At 37.9% G+C, this 13,261-nt stretch overlaps 1 protein-coding gene across 2 annotated transcripts in view; it reads left to right on the top strand.

The window, feature by feature from the left end:
- NELL2 (neural EGFL like 2) overlaps positions 1-13,261 on the top strand; it is a 152,785-nt gene that overhangs the window by 99,148 nt on the left and 40,376 nt on the right. For both annotated transcript variants that reach the window (XM_082043446.1, XM_082043445.1), the window contains exon 14: positions 11,563-11,685. In XM_082043446.1, coding sequence (XP_081899572.1) covers positions 11,563-11,685 — 123 coding nt within the window. The remainder of the gene's footprint in view (positions 1-11,562; positions 11,686-13,261) is intronic.

Genomic DNA, 13,261 nt, shown 5'->3' with positions numbered 1-13,261 from the left:
AAATAACAAAGAAGTTTGAAAATCTCCATGTTTCCCTCGAGAGCCAACAGCTCTGTCAACAAGCTTAGCAAGAAAATAAGAGGATGCTCTACCTAAATGGTTTGTAGGAGTTCTTGTAGGAGTGTTTTCCTTTCTGACAAGCTTCCAAGTCACCTTAAAAAGACTGTCTCTGTTTTCTACTGTCATTATATGCTGCAGTCTTTTCACATAATCTTAAGTGTATTCACAGGAGAAATGGTGCAAGCAATTGTATCTATTTTATATTTTTAAATTGAAAGATATCCCAGGAAAATGCTTGCAATCAGCTAGTTTGATTAGCCTGTAACTCACATTGCTCTAAATTAAAAGTCACTGCTGTATTCTATAGTTATTCTTTAAAATTGTCACAAGAAAGCATTGAGAAATAAGTGTCTTAATGTTTTGTCACTTAATTTTTTTTACTTCATGTTTTGCATTAATGATGAGCACTTTGTGAAAATGTCAGTGTACTTACTTATTTGCATTTTATTCCTTCATTTTATTTACCTGTTTCAGTGTGTCTCCCTCCCAATATATTTAGTATTTGATTTAAATTGGGAACAAAATTTAGTTGTGAATGCTTATTTTCTAATGCAAAATAATATTAGAATGGTAGGCTGTTTAATCATGCAATAAAATATGAATTTATACTCTCCCAAATATCTGTCTTGGCAGATATTGGAACTAATTTGTAAATACCTCCTAAGTTAATGTCCAAGTCACATGGAAATGGAGATTTGGACTGGACTGACAAAGATAAGCAGCTCTGAGTCACACAGACCAATCACCAGGGAAAATATATTGTCAGCAACAGTAATTACAGCAGGTAATTGTGTCATTTACCCTGTTACAGACCACTAAATGTGATCAGTTTGGAACATACCAGCTGTCACACAATGTTAAGTTTGATGCTTGGGTTTGGAAACCTCTAGTAGAATCTTTTAATGATGGTGCAATTAAAAAAAAAAAAAAAAGAAAGAAATAAAAGGTTCCACACTGTTCAAAGTGGGCACAAATAGCCAATTATTTTCAAGATAAGAGGACTGATTTCTGGAAAGGTGGGGCTCCATTAAGAGTAATCTGTTTTTCTGTGTTTTTAATAATTTTGGAGTGTGTGCATGCTTGTTAAGAAGAACTTATTACCTTGTCTCTAGCTCTTCAGAAGGTGGAAGCAGATGTAGAATTCATCTGAATGTCTGTTTACATCATTTTAGTGTTCAGGAGGTAAATAGAGATTATGGTTGGTGGTAATCCAAATGGATATTCCAATCTGCTTTAAACACACTGTGGTTATTCACTTAATACACCTTCCTAGAGTGGGCTTCATCTTTGTTTGAAGTCCTCCGAAGTTGTTCACAGCATCTCAATTTAAATCCTAACTTTTCCAAAGAGCAGATATGTAGAGGAAGTGGGATTACAAAGGTGAAGTCATCCTGGGATTACAGTAGTATTAGGAAAACGGGATATCTGGTCAGCTTTTTTCCTTAAATCTGTGGTTTGTTTGTAAATTCATATTTTGACTATTTGAGACCTAAACAACACTGAAGACTTATGTCATCCATGGTTCTGCTTATTAGGGAAATTCATGGTGTTCTTAAATAGTACAGATGATTTGATGGCAGAATTTTTCAAGATATGTAAAGTTTGCTAACGTGCTTATGCAAATATTTATCAGTATAAAACACTCATAAGTATTCTTATATGTCAGTACAGAAATAATTAAGCTTGATTTGCACTAGCAGTGAAACTGTCTCAATGAAAACACAGTGTAGGCTAGAAAATCTACCTGTGATATTAGTAAGCCAGTGTCAATTTTCATACAATTTTGGAGGGGAAGAGGAAGATGAGAACTAGTTTCATTGCATCTCCACTGCTATGCTGTGCTGTTTTTTTGTTATAAGCAGAGCAGATTGCTCTGCAGGGTATCTGCTGGCATCACGGGCCATGTCTGGACTGCAGAAGCCAGGAGCACCTCCTGGCTTCCAAGGCTGGGTGTGCATGTTAGCTCTTCCCTGACACTGTGTTGTGGTGAGAACTGGCTGTACCATTCTCCCCGAGAGCTTTGGTTTCCAGGGGCGGCAGCTTAGGTGCAGTGTCTGTGAAGGATGCATGTGCTGTGCTGGCTTGGTGCACCTCTGTAAACTACCAAGGAAGATGTGCCCTAGGGAAAATGAAGAGCATCACTAGAGATGGTATCAAGACTGACCTGAGGGCAAAGCATGGTTCTGCTTTACCATCATCGAAGCATATCTTTGTCCCCTTTTTTCAAGTAGAGAACTCTTTTCAAAATTAGGTGAACGACACTGAAGAAAGGCCTACTCCCGCACTGAGCTCAGGCACTACAGTTGCCTTATCAAAAATAGTACTGTCCTACTTGATATTAAGTGAGTCATCTGAGTGCTAGTGTTGCAGTTCTACCAGGGATATAAGAGGAACCATCTCATACATTAAGAAATTTCACTGCTGCATAAGAGGAGAGAATAACTAGTTGTTTCCTAATATTTATGGTTTGGTAAACTGCTCCAGATGCCTGCAGACAAGAGCAGGATAACAGTAACAGCAGCATTTTGTCCACCACTGTTGTACTTCTCATTGTCTTCACATGACAAGCACTGTCATTGATGATGGTACTGGTGCTGTATGTTGTAACTGTGGTTTCCCCAGGACCCTGTGGAACAAGTTGGCAAAATCTGTTCATGATGCTATCCTGAAAGGTATAGAAGAGGGGCACCAGCTGTCTCCTGAGAGCTTTTGAGTATGTCTGCAGTGTATCAAACCAACTTTGGACAGTACTTAATTGCTGAGACATCATCTGCCCTGTTGTATGTCCATCCTTCTGTTCTCTCTGTGCTGAAAAACAGTGTTTATCAGAGGTTTTCAAGGGGTAATGGGTTCAAACTGGAACACAAGAGGTTCCACTTAAATTTGAGAAAAAACTACTCAGCGAGGGTGACAGAACACTGGAACAGGCTGCCCAGGGGGTTGTGGAGTCTCCTTCTCTGGAGGCATTCAAAACTCACCCGGACACATTCCTGTGTAACCTCATCTAGGTGTTCCTGCTCCGGCAGGGGGATTGGACTAGATGATCTTTTGAGGTCCCTTCCAATCCCTAACATTCTGTATGATTCTGTGTTTTCTTGCTGGAGCCCTCTGGTTATCTAGGTGGCCCTTAGTTGTTTCTAGTGAAACAGAACAGGCAGCAAAATCAGAAGCCTCAGCAGCAGTTGGGGAGTCAGTTTCCTGCTTTATTTGTATAACAGAAATGTGTGTAGGATGGATGCCAAATATCCAATACATGTATTTGTTGCTGGTGGCAGACTTGTATAATATGAAGCGTTTTAGTAAGGAAACAGTAAATTAAAAGGGTTGGCATTAGGAGAAGTAGTAAAATAAACATTTTTCAGTTGGCTGAGGAAATTGAAATAGGATATTTACAGCTCTAGTCTGGCTATTCTACCAGAAATAAAGTAGGCAGCACTACTACAGATATAGAGCTTGCCGTCATTGTCACTTTTGACAACATAATAGAAGATATTGAAAGCCTCAGTTTATCATAAGTGCCTGCGAGGTCTCGTGTACAATACAAGTTGGAATTTAAAAGATTTACCTGGCAACAAGTAATGCATCTGGCTAGATTAAAAATAATAAAATAATGAAATGAATTTATATGGAAAATCTAAATGATGAAATAGCTTTTAAAAGATAAAAACCTTATTTTAAAATGTCAGTGATAAAAGAGACAAGATATTAAGAGATAAGTTTGAATTAAATCAAGAAAGAAGTGGGTGACAAGGTCACAGACCTTCTGTCTAGACTGAAATCTCTTAAGGTGGGATTTTCAAAATAATTTTGCATTTGTATTACAGTCTTGCCATTGAAATCAGTGGGAGTTACAGATTTTCCTTTAGGGAAACAGTTAGACCTATGCTAAGTGCTTTAGAAAATCCTTCCCTTAAACTTTTCTATTCAAGAAGGAATATAGAAAATGGCAGATATGAAGGAAAATGGAGATAAATTAAAGCTTATCTAACTTCAGCTGTCATGCTAAATATTCTTCAATATATTTCCTCTGCTAACTGGTTGAAAAGTGTAAAAAAAGTCACAGGATGATACATGAAGTGCCACTGGATAATACTACAATAGAAGCCTCCACGAGAAGTGTATTTTGCAAAAATATGTCTTGTTCCATGAAACTGGAAATCACAATTGTAACACACATTTTGAAGATGATGAAACTCAGGTGGGTTTAGGAAGATGAAGGGAATGTGGAGGAAGATGAAGGGACTAATGACAGGCCTGCCTTGAAATATGTATTTTGCCCATCAGCTTGCCTGTTCTGTCTGAAAACGAGAATGTCTTTGTCTTCCCTGAGTTCCAGGAGATCTTGCCATGGACTTCTTGGTGTGAAGATAACACAGGAAAGGTGATCTGTTCAACATTCAGCTTATGTGTTAGGCTTTTCAAGTTGAGTCCTAGGGGAGAGTATACCCTGTTTAGCATCATAAAATCCATTATTAGAGCTACAGAATGTGGAATTACTAGTGGACAATTCAAAGGGACTTACAGCTAAGAGTTATGTATTCCTACAGTCTAGCATGAAAAAACAGCATAGGAATAATCAAAAGATAAAAAGAGATTTTGTGCAAATAATCTTAAAGGGTAGTAACAAAGTATACAACTCTTGTAGGCTTTGGTATGTGAAATTGTTTTCCTAAGAAAAAATTGTAAAAAAAGTAAAATTGAAAAGTAAAATTGAAAATGTTCTTAGAATAAGTGTTCAAAAACCTAATATTTACTAGGATTAGAATGTCGCATATTTTTGGAAGTTATATTTGCATATAAATATGCAGGTTTTCTCTAGGAATTTTTGATCACAGAGTCTTTCTTGTATTCTCCAAATTGGTAGCCCACATGTTAAAAGCTTTACTTCTCCTAGAAAGAAAAGAACTTCATGATTGGAAATGGGAGGTGTTTTAGGGATGGATTTCATCATCACATTCAGTGTCAGGATTTGTGTTTTGTGCATCAAATTATACCATTTCCAAAAGTCCAGCTCGGTCCATGCCTGTCTTGAGTCTTGTCAGAGCTACGGCCACCTTGGAGCTTTCTCCAAAGCCGTCCTCGCCTCGCAGGCAGACACAAAGAGAACGAGTGCTTGTTCCTGGTCATGCCTTCTCTTGATCAAGTGTTTTTTTCACCTGCTTTTAATCCTGCATCAATAATTGCCACTAATATAGATTTGCTGTTATTAATATATCTTTCTAGTGGTATAACTAAGATGCAGTCCAGGAGCTTTCTCATAACGGATATGAAAAGGAACACTGGATCTTGGCTGTATCCCCAGGCAGATTTTCTTCCTAAGGTTTCTTTATAGTTTTCTTGGTTTTACTTTTTATCATATTAATACCAAATATAGAATAAGTAAATAAGCTAATAGATAAAAGAGAGAAGGAGACATCTGGATGAGACAATGGCAGCTGTTCTCCCTGAAGAACAATGGACTAAGTAATTACAGACAGAAACAGCATTTCAGAAAACAAGATGGTCTCTAAACAGACCTTGAAAGTAGAACATGCACATGCCAGTGCTATTTTTATTATCAACATAATTAAGAGAAAAAAAAGGAGGAAAATTCTGGACACAGATCTGCAGAAATTGTTGTTTATGGATGCACTGAAGAAAGAATTAGAAAATGAGGTCCAAGAGCAGCATGGATATATGGGAGTGGATAAAGGTGAAAATCAATCAAGTAACAGGATTAGCAGTGAATAGACTATTGTCGGGAGACCTGGCTTTTCATATCCCCAGCTTTGAACTGAGGACAGCTGCTGATGGTCATTAATTAATGATTAATGACTTCAGCATTAACTATGGGTAAACCGTGTGATGGTAACTCTATGCATAATTAAAGCATGAGTCCCATTTTGCAATTGAATTAGGGAATATCTATAGAAAAATGAATTGAGGCATACTTGACTTTGGGAATATCAATGCAATAAATTAACATAAATATATGGAAGAAATAGCATAATCATAAATAAATTTACAGCATTTGCTTTGTGAAATAGTGCACATATACTGAGACTTTAAGTAACTCCTCCAATTAGAGTTTAAACTAGTTAATATGAAGTCTTAAAGAAATTAACCATCTGTCATTTCCCAAACGATCCTGATGGAATAAGTCTTCCAAACTACCCGTATAATTACTACTAATTTTTGTCTTCTACATGAACTGTACGAGGGAAAAAAGCTTGTAATTAAGATAAAACGTAAGTGGACATTTAAGTGTGCCAGCTATTGATAATTCAAGTAACTCTTATCTGTTGTTACTGCTGTGACTGTTGTCATCGTGATGTCAGATTGCCAGCTGGTCACTGAGGCTCTCTAGATGTATACCAAATCAATGGGAAGGAGACAGGAGGTCAAAAGTAATTTGAGTTTAAGAGTTCAGAGGCATTGAAAGGAGAAAATACCTAATATGTTACCTTTATTTAAAATATTTTAATTTAATCCACAAGTTCGTCACTCAGAAATGAGCATCGGTTGCATGATGTTACAAGAGTACAATTGGAGGGGTGTATTTTATTTACATATTTGGGAACTTTTATGCATTTCCGTGCCTTAAGTGTGATCTCAGCTCCTGTTCTCTGATGTTGGTAATGGATGGTTCAGGAAAACTGCCAGCGTAATATTCTTTACACATAAGTAAGTGATCCAACTTAATCATCATCCGTTTTTACTCCTGGTTTGGAGAATGTGGATGTGCAAGGCAAATACTGGGAAGGCTTGCATCACTCAAGTAGGTAATGCTCTACAGATTTTTTGTTTATTTTTAACTGTGAAACACATGGCAGGAAGGATGGGAACTGATCTTGCATAGTACAAGGAAAATAAAAGGATGTGGACATAGGTGACACAACTTATAGACAGTATGCTAAATTTTACGAAGCTCTGCAAGAATCTTTGCATAGGTGATAAGACAGATCACCCACCTGTCATTGCATTGTCATACATCATTGAATCTCGTGAGTCCTGATCTCTTTATGCTGGCAGTCTCTAGGATGTAGCAGGTGAAGTACTAGGATGCAGTACTTTACCCTGAATGCCCTGAAGTAACAACATTTTTGTCAAGCAAGCTATATATTCTTAACTAAATATTCTAGGGTAGTGTTTAAAAATTATCCAAAATAAATGAAAGTACGTCACCTTTACTGTATGTGTATGTATGTACATATGTGTATATGTATTTCTGTGATGTGTATTTGTGTGTCTGTATATGCTCTATTTGCTGCACCTTCAAATGCTTGTAAGTGAATTAATTTCATCTTCACATAATTTTTTAAATCTCTAAGTCATAAGGACTATTTCATGGAACATTAATACGCACTTACTGTTGCTATTGTTATTACTGTGGAGCAACAGCAAAGTTTAGAGTTGACATTTTTTTTCTATCTAAAGGACCTCATTCCAGAGATAGTTTAGTCAATATAAATACTGCATTTAAAACTTTGGTTCATTCTCACTCAGATCAGAGATGTTGTGAATTTTAACACTGTTGAGCACAGAGTCCTGAACAGTGCAAAATGTAATTTTAATATATTAGATAATAAAGCTTTAGAAGTAATCATTGAAACCAGTGCTTTTGGTCTTTATAGAATATGTTTATGCAAATACAGATGTATTAATCATTAAAATCCCTTTGCAAAAGTAATTTTTATTTCCTTGCCTCTGTAATGCATTTGTACCTGACCTGTCCCCATCATCGTGATGGTATGTAGTGAAATAAGTACAGGACTTTTGTTAAAAGTGTCACATGATTTCTAAAGATGCTTGAAATGAATGACCTCAGTGTTGCTTCTTGGTGCATCAGAAATATATTTGGGCAGTATTGAAATTTCTAAATAATGCAAATAATGTTTCCATACTGGTTTTTGAACTGAAAAACCGTATTAATGTTTCTATTTAAATGATTATTTTATAAATAGCCTTTTTTTGTTCTTTGTAATCCATGGTCCTGTCTGCTTCTACAGTTCCTGATTTGATATTTAAGATTGCTGAACTCAGTATTTGCAGCATCCTCCTTATTTAAGGTGTCTTTCTAAGTGTTTGATTTAGAAAAAGAAACCAAAGTGATAAGCATGGATTAATGAAGAATTATCAACAGACCACCACCCTTTTTATTACAAATAAGTATTGCTGTCTTTAATAAAGCTGGACAGTCTGCCTTGTTATTAACAGAGAATTCTGGGAGACGATGTCTCTGATGGTCTCTTCAAATTGGTGTGGATAGTGCGCAGTGTCTTGGAAGAGTGAATGTAGTAAGATGCTTTACATACAGGATTTTTGCTGGTGTAGTTTGAGCATTTGTAATCAGTCCATAAAAGAGCAGGTCCTGCAGTGTAGGCTGACTGTTCTTTAGGTGCCACTGTAAGAAGGAATATGAAGAAGTACTATGTTTAAATGGTTTTAATGGTATTATTGAACCTAAGCTCAGATGCTACAGGGCAACAATCTAGGTGGAATGTAGAACATCCTGATAAGTTTTTGCTGATTTTTCCCATTCCTATAATTTTAGAATCTCTGCTTCTTTAATTGAATCACAAAAATTCATTTTACTCTGAGACATTTTCCTCCTAAAAATGACATGTAAACTTCAATCCAAGAATCATTTATCAGACCCATGAATTTTTCATGAGTTGCTAATATTTGATTTAAGTAAAAATAGACATGAAGTTTGAGCAGATAACCACAGAAGTAGAAGTACTGGCTGTTTTGATTGGGTTATGCGCTGGACCATCCTCCTGAAATATTAGCAAGCATCCTCCATGAATTTTCTTACGCTTCCTCGTTGAGAATGATACTGAATTTGTCTAATTCAGTGATTTACACTGAGTTTGCTGGTGTGATGTGTTGCTGTATAGAATCATAGAATCATTTAGGTTGGAAAAGACCTTTAAGATCATCAAGTCCAACCATAAACCTAACACTGCCAAGTCCACCACTAAACCATGTCCCAAAGCGCCACATATGAACATCTTTTAAAAACATCCAGGGATGGTTACTCAACCACTTCCCTGGGCAGCCTGTTCCAATGCCTGACAACCCTTTCAGTGGAGAAATTTTTACTAATGTCCAATCCGAACCTTCTCTGTTGCAACTTGAGGCCATTTCCTCTCCTCCTACCACTTGCTATTTTGGTTCTCCCAAATAGAGAGACCAACACCCTCCATGCTACAACCTCCTTTCAGGTAGTTGAAGGCAGCAAGAAGGTCTCCCCTCAGCCTCCTTTTCTTCAGGCTAAACAGCCCCAGTTCCCTCAGCCGCTCCTTCTCAGACTTGTGCTCCGGACCCTTCACCAGTTTTGTTGCTCTCCTTTGGACACACTCCAGCACCTCAATGCCTGTCTTATAGTGAGGGACCCAAGTGGTAGTATAGACGCTTCTTCCTGAGATACCAAGATAATGGCTTTGCAAGGTATTTTGGCCTGCTGGGTGCATAATGTTTCTCACATTTCCATAATTATTTTCCTGTTGTATGTTATGTACAACCTTTACAAATGAGAAAATAATATACATTTAATATTTAAATAGCATATATAATATTTAAATAATAATATTAACACAGACTAAGAAAGCTGGAATATTATTACAGTGCAGATAACAATTTTTACCTAATTTGTATGGTCATGACTTTTGTTTTTCTTTATTTTATGATTCAGCATAAATTCTCTTTCAGCCAGCATGAGAGATTTCAATATGTTAGGAGGTTGGAGTCAAAACTGTAATTGGATTTTAGAGGGGCTGGGTCATTTGGTGAACAATAACAATTTTAGTTATTCATGCTGAGAGCAAAGTAATTAAATCTCATGCTTCAGGGCAGAGGCCTGCAGCCCTTGCTCTGCTGCATCCAGCGAGGGACTCAGCTCAGTGAGTGCTGATGCCTCGGTACTGAGGGTGGATGAGAGTGTTGTTGGTGATGTAAGAGACATATAAGTCCTTGTTTCAAGAGGGGTGTTATATTAGTGTTATTAAAAACCCAAACAAATAAACACTCCTCAACAACAACCAACCCACCAAAAAATGAAATGTATCTCAACCTATGTTGTGTTTCAGATTAATAAATTACATTGTGGTGAATTTTTTTGGCCTTTAAAACTACAGGTACTTGCCACTGCTAGAGGACAATTGACATCCACTGATGGGTTAGAGATGTGCCATTCTACCAGCTATATACTCCTACGGTTTATGGCCAATATTGAAATAGCTTGTTGAACATTTCCATAGTGATTTGCAAATGTTAAGAAATTAATTTTCCTGACAACTCTGTGCGGAATGTGCAGACTTCAGCTCCTTATTTATAAAAGGGAAGATTCAGAGCAGTGTGACATAACCAAAACTGGGGAAGAAAGAGCATCCAATTCCAGATTTAAGGTTTGTGTCAGCCAGAACTGGCATAAGCCGCACTAATGAAATTTGCTAAAACTTGGGCAGAATTATGGCTATGAAAACCTCACATGTAGGTTAGTCCGTGTGTTCTGACTGAAATTAGGTGCTTTTGTTTTCCCCAAACAGTCAGTTTTCCTGAAATTAAAATTTCAGTGGTCTGAAATTATTTATGGATAGGTGAATATTCTTGATTTAAGGAAAATATATGGAATATTTCCAGAAGGTGGAAACATGTCATTTTCATGCCTACAGGCAAAGATACTGCATTTTGAAAATACTAGAGCATTTCATTTGGCATTTTGAAATGACACTTCAGAGCATTTTCCAATTCCTTGAAAATCACAAACTAAAATATTGAAATGTTCAGTAACCTGAACACTTATACTATAATTTTTTGTTTCAGATTAAACAGTGCATTGCAAATCAAGACAAAATCACATTGTCAAGATTTCTTATTTATTCCCAGAAGGTGTATTTCCTAGTATGTCTAAGTCTAGTCACCAGACTGAGGAGTCTCATGCATTGCATTCTGGTGCTAGGAGACATTGTGCTGAAAGTCCCTTGAACAGCAGGCAGACCTTTGTTTTTGAGTTACTTCATCTAAATAAAGTGCTGCATATGCACTGAAGGAAAGGAAAACGCGGGCTGTGTTTTGAAGTCCTGCCTTCTGCTAACCGTATCTTTTGCAGTTTGGAACATGTGACTCGCACCATTAGTCAGTTTTCGGAAGGAAATCCTACGAATCCCACATAAGATAAACCTGCATGAATACATTATACAGTAGAACTAGCATATGGATTTTCAGTATGTTGGCCAGCTCCTTGACAAATGTTTATGAGGGCACTGTAGCCCACATGGAAAGTATCATGATGGTGGCTCCCTTTTAATGAAACTGGAGTTATGCTGCAGCACAGTTATCACACACCAGTATGTGCTGAAATTACATATGCTGGCTGTCCCATGGTTACGTGTTCACGTAGCCCTATTGTCGGTAGCTACTACTGTTTTTATTTCTTTTTAACATGGAAACCTATCAAAGGCTTTTATTCTGTTGTGTTTTAAAAATTCAGGACCACTCCATTCTTGTTTCACTTTTCAGAGCATGATGAATGTATAACAAACCAGCACAACTGTGATGAAAACGCGCTGTGTTTCAACACCGTGGGTGGGCACAACTGTGTCTGCAAGCCAGGTTACACAGGGAATGGTACCATCTGTAAAGGTAAGCTGCTGGGAACCCCGGGGGTATGTCAGTCTTTGAACTGGATGAGATGCTTTGTCATAGTTGATGCAAATCTGTTCATGTACCTTGAAGAAGACAGACAAAATGCTAGGCTGGGCGCTCCGGTCTCGCACCTATAAGAAGATTGTAATAGACAGATTTACATGCAGAATTCACAGTAGTTTGAGGATGATGTGTACATAAGTTAGTATGAACTATAATTTGAAGTAATTATGTTTCATTTCTGTCTCATGTTAACATTTCTGCCTCGCGTCACTATTCAAGAAAGCTGACAGTTATCAACAAAGTTACAGCTGTGAAAACATAGTCAGATCTACATTGTCCACGATCAATCACTCGCTATTTTACTTGGATAAACTGAACGTTTGGTATGCTGTGTCTTTTTATTGTAAATGAGGAAAGCAGTAGATGTGCATGCACAAAACCTTTGCTACACACAAGGTGGTGCATTGTTTTCTAACAGTCTCATTCACTGGTAAACATTAGAAGTTACGTTACTGGTCTTAGATATGTTCCCAGAGATACAGCGTTGCTTTTATTTCTGTTGCATCTCATGTCAGAGGAGATGATACTTGATACTCCAACCCAAATCCTTGAAGTCCTCAGGCTCCAAGCATAGGATTTAGAGAATACTTGAAAATAAAAGTAATATGTAGCTGTAGGGCAACTGGCTCAGACGCAAGAAGTGGTCTCGCTGCAGCAATAGTATACCCAGTGTTCCTAGAAATTGCACCACAGTCCTCTTGATCTGTTAGCAACACAGAATTTCTTTAATTTCTAAGCCTGTTTAAGAATTTAGCAGTAGTTATTCCTTCAGCTGGGTCACTGTATGATTTTTCAAAGTATTCCTAACATAAACAAGCTCTTTGTAAAGCACAACAACCTAGTCCACTTCCAGTCAAACAGATGGTTAGAGATGGTTAGATGGTTAGATGTCAGCAAATATGCCCTTTTATGCCATGTCCCCTCCTCTGGGGAATGGGAAAAAAAGTCTTAGCCTGAGGAGGATCAAACCCAGAGCTGCTCCTCTCAGAAGAGAACTCACTACTGTGCTGTGCTTGGGAGTATTCCCCAGTCCTTCTGCTGGAGGTGTGTCAGCTTGCAAAAAGGTAATTGATTTCTTTTGGTCAAAGAGGTGGTGCATAACCCCAGAGCACATCGTTCAGCTCTTCTGTTGCCTGGCTAAGAGCTCTGACTGCAGATCTGACATTTCAGGGGGCACCTGGATCCATCATCAAAGAAAAGTGCATCCTTCCCTTCCTCCCTTTTCAGTACTGAAAAGACAGTATACAGGAGTAGGTTCTGAGCCTGTGTATCCCAATTTGAGAAAAGTACTTCTCTACAGCCCTGGCTTGGATGCCAGTGTCCTTCAGAGAGACCTGGATGTGCCTCTTGTCACCCTGGTTTTGGCAGCTTTTCACGCACTGTGCTGCCAGCTGTGCACTATGTCAGCCTGCCCGGGAAGCTGAGATGTCTCACTCAGTGCTGGAGCTCTCACGCCACAGCGCTGGTGCCTGGAACCTGAGAGCTGGAAAGCTCAAGTCAATGACACTCG

The sequence above is a fragment of the Streptopelia decaocto genome (genome assembly GCF_964273445.1).
Source record: "Streptopelia decaocto genome assembly, chromosome: 1".
NCBI classification, from domain to species: Eukaryota; Metazoa; Chordata; class Aves; order Columbiformes; family Columbidae; genus Streptopelia; species Streptopelia decaocto.
Note: the sequence above shows the minus strand (reverse complement) of the source record. Positions and strands in the feature narration are given on the sequence as shown.